Here is a 6,590-nt window from a genome sequence, read left to right as displayed (position 1 = left end):
AGAAATATAGTGGAGCAGTTGGAAAAATAATAGAGTCAGTCAGCATTCATTTTTTTCCTGTTAAGGCAACGGAAACTTGTTTTGGTCTTTGGGTGATGTCCTCATTGGAGGATGTTTCTCGAGTAAATTAAAAAAAAAAAAAAAAAAAAAAAAAAAATCGTGCAACTAGTATTTTGGGATTTTGGCCCAAAATGTTTTTTCGGGATAATTACAGTTTTGGTCCCCCAAGTTTGCACGTTTTTCACTTTTGGTCCCCCATTTACTGCCGTCAACAAAATACACACTAATGTTGTCACATTTTAACACATTTAGTCCCTCCGTCTGTTTGACCGTTAAGTAGTAACGGTCAACGGTTGAATTTGGAGTTTTTCTTTGAGAAAATTGCAATAAGACCCCTGTATTCTTTCAAAATATTCTAAAAACCTCTAAAATTTTATACAACCATAATTTAACCCCTATTTCATCAATTAACCAATTTTAACCAATGACCCCGATTTTTCAAAATGTGTTAATCCGACGTTGACTTTCTTTTTAACTCGGTTGACTCTTTTGTCGATTGATCTTTTTTTTTCCCCCTGTTGACCGATGTTGAATGTCGGCTTAACAGCGTTGACATTTTTTTTCTTGATTTTTATTTTATCTTTATTTAAATTGTTGAGTAATGAAAATATATATTTACAAAAAAAAATCAAAGCAGATAATCGGCGAGAAAATAATATCATAAAAAAATCAAAATAAACAAAAAAGGAAAAAGTCAACGCATTTCAATGACGGTAAAATTTTAAGACAAAAAAAAAAGGTAAAAATTAACGGCCGGTGTTAGCCCAAATTAAAAAACCATTGTATACTAGAGTGGTTATCTCATTTCAAATTACTCCGCACATGCCTAATTCATCTTCTTCATATTTTCTTGGGAATAAATTAGGGATGCATTGCCGGTTCCACGAAGAAAAAATTGAGGGGAAGAAATTATGGATTTTAGAATTTTTTTAAATTGTATTTAGGCCCTAGAATTTTAGATAAAAACTTTGTTAAAAGTTTGTAATTTTAATATTACGATTGTAGACGAAAGAATTTTCAAGCAATTAAATTGCTAATTTCCATAGAACCGGGTGAATTTATGCGTCAAAAGCAATATATATTAAATATCAATTATATGTTTTCTATTTTAATGTTAAGAATTTTATTAAAAAAAATTCCTAATTTAAATAGATAATTGATTTTAAATATATATTGGCCAATAGGATTATTTCTTCTCTCCCAAGTTATAAGAGATAAATATCAATTAATTATTGGCCAATCAGATTATTTCTTCTCTTCCAAGTTACAAGAGATAAATATCAATTTAAATCGGGCCAATCAAATCGCACCACATCATCAGTAAGGCCCATCAAGGACTCTTATTCTACCACTATAAATAGGGATCCTCCCTTCACAATTCAAAAACACAGCTGAAGGAACAGAAACCGTAGGAGCAAAATTCTCTCTACAATTCAAGAAGCAAAGAAGAAGAATTCGTAGGAGGTAAGATTCTCTCTCTACATTCAAAGTGTTCTTCGTCAAATTCGAGGTGTTCTTGAGCAAATTCAAGGCGTTCTTCATCAAATCCAACGTTCGATCCGAGATAACGGTGCCAAACCTTCGGATTAACGTTAATCAATTCAAGTCAAGATCATTGGAAGATTGAAGGGCCAAATCCATCAAGAATTTCAAGATCTTCAAGTCAAATCAAGTCAAAGTTCAACGTTCGATCCGAGATTCAAGTCGCAAGACCCTCGGAAAACGTTATCCAAATCCAAAATCAAATCCGGAGAAGATCAAGTCAACGACCCGACTCCGAAAATTCAAGTCAACTATATATTGTTCTTGAGAGAAGAATCAGAGGATTAAAATAGAGATTGTAACCCGCAATTTATTTATTTTAATTCAATAAAATCATCTTTGTTCAATTTTTCTTGTTTGTTTATATCGCAGATAAGAATTTGTTGTTACAAATTTTGGCACGCCCGGTGGGACACCTCTACCTCTCATCTCTTCTCTCTCTCGAAGATCCTAGTAGTTGTTCTACGTTCACGATGAAGGCTGCTACTTCAAATTCATCAAGCATGGGCGTAGTTACAAGGAGTATGGCTAAGAAGCTGCAGACATCCTCCGAGACTAGCTCAACGCCCCAAATCATCGAAAAAGGCTCGTCACCTCTCGTCAACACAGGTGGAGGCGTGGAAGGATCTAGAGGAGAAGCTTCGTCATCCACGTCCCTTTCAGCATCAAACTACTCTGAGGTGGCTCCCGTCATGACGACACATGCTACGACCATGGAAGAGCAGATGGCGATCTTGACCAAGGCCATTGAAGGGCTAACAAAGCACATTCAAGAACAAGACTCCCAAATTGCGATGTTGCGAAACAAGGTTGACGGTAGTCACGACATGGGTAAACAAGGCGAAAATCACACCGAAGCTGAAACTTCTGCAAGGCGACATCCAATCGAAAGGGAGAAGAGCCCGGCTGAAGAATTCCAGATTTCGTTAGAGGGGTTGATTCCTATAGACCAATTGAAGGAGTTCATCATGGGGACTATCAAAGACAAATTCAATGAGGGTTCAAAATCGTCGTCAACATACACCAAGCCATACACTCTAAGAGTAGACGACTTGAAGATGCCAATTGGTTACCAACCCCCGAAGTTTCAGCAATTTGATGGCAAGGGCAACCCAAAACAGCATGTGGCACATTTTGTTGAAACTTGCAACAATGCTGGGACTTTTGGAGACTACCTCGTGAAACAATTCGTTCGATCATTGAAGGGGAATGCTTTTGATTGGTATACGGACCTAGAGCCGAACTCAATTGACAGTTGGAGTCAAATGGAGCAAGAATTTTTGAATCGCTTCTACAGCACCCGAAGAACAGTGAGCATGATCGAGCTCACAAACTCTCGCCAGTGGAAAGAAGAGGCCGTCATTGACTATATTAATCGCTGGAGGAATTTAAGCCTGAATTGCAAGGACCGATTGTCAGAGGCCTCAGCTATCGAGATGTGCATTCAAGGAATGCAATGGGGACTCCGATATATCCTGCAAGGGATTCAACCTAAGAGTTTTGAAGAGTTGGCCACTAGAGCGCACGACATGGAGTTGAGCATTATGGCTAGTGGAGTTGAGGGACCACCAGTTCAAGAGCCTCGACAGTCGAAAGAAAAACAGGATTTTCGGAAGGTGGGTAGAGTTTTCTCTAAGACCTCAAGCAAAGAATCTTTGGCAGTGAATGCGACCCCTATCAAATTTCAAGGAAAAGTGAACGGAAACAATGAGGAAAAACAAGATTTTTCCCAAGAAAGAAGAAGACTTACTCTAAAAGAAATGCAAGCAAGGGAATATCCATTCCTCGACACTGATGTGGCTGGAATATTTGACGATTTGCTAAGTTTAAAACTTATCGAATTGCCTGAAATGAAGCGCCCCGAAGAAGCTAACAAAACCGATGACCCAAAATACTGCAAGTATCATCGGTTGGTCGGGCACCCAATTCATGATTGCTTCGTATTCAAAGACAAAATCATGCAGCTAGCTCGCCAAGGAAAGATATCACTTGAAGAGATCAGCGCCAATACAAATTTTATCGTCAGCAGTTTTGAGTCCCTTGGCATGACGACAACCAACGTACACGAAGGAGATGATGATCATATTAACATCTCATGCAACACGATAATTGAAAAGGAGATCGCTGCTAGTGGAACAACTCCGTCTTCAAATGAAGTTTGTACCGTGATTGGTAAATGCATGTCAACAATGACTTTCGCTGATGAAGATTTACTTCTTGGTTCCAAACCACACAATAGGCCATTGTTTGTTGCCGGCTACGCTCGTGAGCAGAAGGTGAATAGAATTTTAATCGATGGAGGTTCTGCGGTCAATATTTTGCCCTTGCACACTTTAAAGGAGTTGGGGATCTCCACGGAGGAGCTCAAAACTAGTCGCTTGATGATCCAAGGATTTAATCAAGAAGGACAAAGGGCCCTTGGTATCATAAGGATAGAGTTGTTAATGGATGATATGTTGTCCACCGCACTGTTCCATGTCATTGATGCAAGAACCTCATACCGTATGCTTCTCGGGCGACCTTGGATACATGAGAATAGTGTGGTTCCTTCTTCTTGGCACCAATGTTTCAAGTATTGTCGAGACGGAGTAGTTAAAATAATACTCGCCGATGATAAACCGTTCACCGAGGCAGAAGCCCACTTTGCCGATGCTAAGTACTATCTTGATGATGAGAAGACGGTAAAGGCCAAAGAAATTCTACCAGTTGAAGAACCAAAGCGAAGAAATAATCAAGACAAGGCTCCTTTAGCGTGTGAGGCTTTGAAAGATTTGATGTTTCCCTTAACACCAATTGACGAGAAGCGATCAACTTCTCAACCACCTAAAGGATTTGTTCATCCCACAGAAGAAACCCAAGAGGAATGCAAAGAATTCTCCGAGTCCCAAATGACAAAATGCTTTGGCCCAAATGCTTATAAACTCTTAGTGAAAGCTGGTTTTAACCCACATGAAGATTCTACGCTTGGAAGGCTTCCTGCCGAAGTTGTTGGCGAAAAGATGCATGGCCTCAATACTACTCAAATAATGTTGAGGGGAAGAAATTATGGATTTTAGAATTTTTTTAAATTGTATTTAGGCCCTAGAATTTTAGATAAAAACTTTGTTAAAAGTTTGTAATTTTAATATTACGATTGTAGACGAAAGAATTTTCAAGCAATTAAATTGCTAATTTCCATAGAACCGGGTGAATTTATGCGTCAAAAGCAATATATATTAAATATCAATTATATGTTTTCTATTTTAATGTTAAGAATTTTATTAAAAAAAATTCCTAATTTAAATAGATAATTGATTTTAAATATATATTGGCCAATAGGATTATTTCTTCTCTCCCAAGTTATAAGAGATAAATATCAATTAATTATTGGCCAATCAGATTATTTCTTCTCTTCCAAGTTACAAGAGATAAATATCAATTTAAATCGGGCCAATCAAATCGCGCCACATCATCAGTAAGGCCCATCAAGGACTCTTATTCTACCACTATAAATAGGGATCCTCCCTTCACAATTCAAAAACACAACTGAAGGAACAGAAACCGTAGGAGCAAAATTCTCTCTACAATTCAAGAAGCAAGGAAGAAGAATTCGTAGGAGGTAAGATTCTCTCTCTACATTCAAAGTGTTCTTCGTCAAATTCGAGGTGTTCTTGAGCAAATTCAAGGCGTTCTTCATCAAATCCAACGTTCGATCCGAGATAACGGTGCCAAACCTTCGGATTAACGTTAATCAATTCAAGTCAAGATCATTGGAAGATTGAAGGGCCAAATCCATCAAGAATTTCAAGATCTTCAAGTCAAATCAAGTCAAAGTTCAACGTTCGATCCGAGATTCAAGTCGCAAGACCCTCGGAAAACGTTATCCAAATCCAAAATCAAATCCGGAGAAGATCAAGTCAACGACCCGACTCCGAAAATTCAAGTCAACTATATATTGTTCTTGAGAGAAGAATCAGAGGATTAAAATAGAGATTGTAACCCGCAATTTATTTATTTTAATTCAATAAAATCATCTTTGTTCAATTTTTCTTGTTTGTTTATATCGCAGATAAGAATTTGTTGTTACAACGATACGAGATATTAATATAGTATTATTATTGTGTTATACAGTAATTGTATTGATCGAAAAACAAGTCAAAGGAAAAAGTTCGTAAAAAATTAGAAAAAATAAAAAAAAGTCAACATTGTTAACCGAGAATACAATGTCGGTGAACGGCGTCAAAATCAATATTAAACAAAAAAGTCAATGCAGAAAAAAAAAAAAAAATCAACGGCGGTCAACGGTCAGCGGTAATGGTGATAAAATTTGGGGCCGTTTGTCAAAATTGATTAAATGATGAAATTGGGGTTAAATTGGGGTTGAATAAAATTTTAGGGGGTTTTTAAAATATTTTAAAGGAATGCAGGGGTCTGAGTGCAATTTTTATCTATGAAAAATCCCAAATTCAGCCCTAATTCAACAGTTGACCGTTACTTATTGACGGTCAAACTAACGGAGGGACTAAATGTGTTAAAATGTGACAACATTAGTGTGTATTTTGTTGACGGCGGTAAATGGGGGACCAAAAGTGAAAAACGTGCAAACTTGAGGGACCAAAACTGTAATTATCCCTGTTTTTTCTTTCACATTGGCCCAATACCGCACGCACCAGCCCATCTTAGAGATGGCCCACACTTTAAAAGTCCACGGGTGAAGAATTGGTCTTGACCCACTTAAAAAGGTTAAAACGTGAATAAGCTTCTTGTCCGCCTTTGCTCCTTTCCCCCCTCTCTTCTTGCCCGATTTCTTTGCCGGAAATATATGATAGTGATGATGCTAAAGTTAGATCACCTTAGAGTGTTGAAGTAGGATGAGCTGGAAGAGCAGAGTGGATCACTGGCTCACGAGCTTGATGACCTTGAGATACCTGCGATCATAGAACACGTGTACTAGGCCGGGGGTTGATCCAGCGGAAACCCCTCCGACGCTCAAGTCAGACATGCTGATA

General features: G+C 37.9%; 1 protein-coding gene across 1 annotated transcript; it reads left to right on the top strand.

Moving 5' to 3' along the window:
- Positions 1 to 1,997: 1,997 nt before the first annotated feature.
- On the top strand, positions 1,998 to 5,654 carry LOC105972498 (uncharacterized). The gene is made up of 2 exons (XM_088812415.1): positions 1,998 to 4,630; positions 5,651 to 5,654. The coding sequence occupies exons 1-2, from the start codon at positions 2,076 to 2,078 to the stop codon at positions 5,652 to 5,654; spliced, it is 2,559 nt and encodes an 852-aa protein (XP_088668541.1). The 5' UTR covers positions 1,998 to 2,075.
- The last annotated feature ends 936 nt before the right edge of the window (positions 5,655 to 6,590 follow it).

Source organism: Erythranthe guttata, chromosome 13 (assembly GCF_056151865.1).
Source record: "Erythranthe guttata isolate IM_541 chromosome 13, IM_541, whole genome shotgun sequence".
Taxonomy (NCBI): Eukaryota; Viridiplantae; Streptophyta; class Magnoliopsida; order Lamiales; family Phrymaceae; genus Erythranthe; species Erythranthe guttata.
This window is presented reverse-complemented; position numbering and strand designations above follow the sequence as displayed.

Bases quoted from the DNA above. Each gene is read 5' to 3' on its own strand.
- LOC105972498 (XM_088812415.1), top strand. From the start codon at position 2,076: ATGAAGGCTGCTACTTCAAATTCATCAAGCATGGGCGTAGTTACAAGG.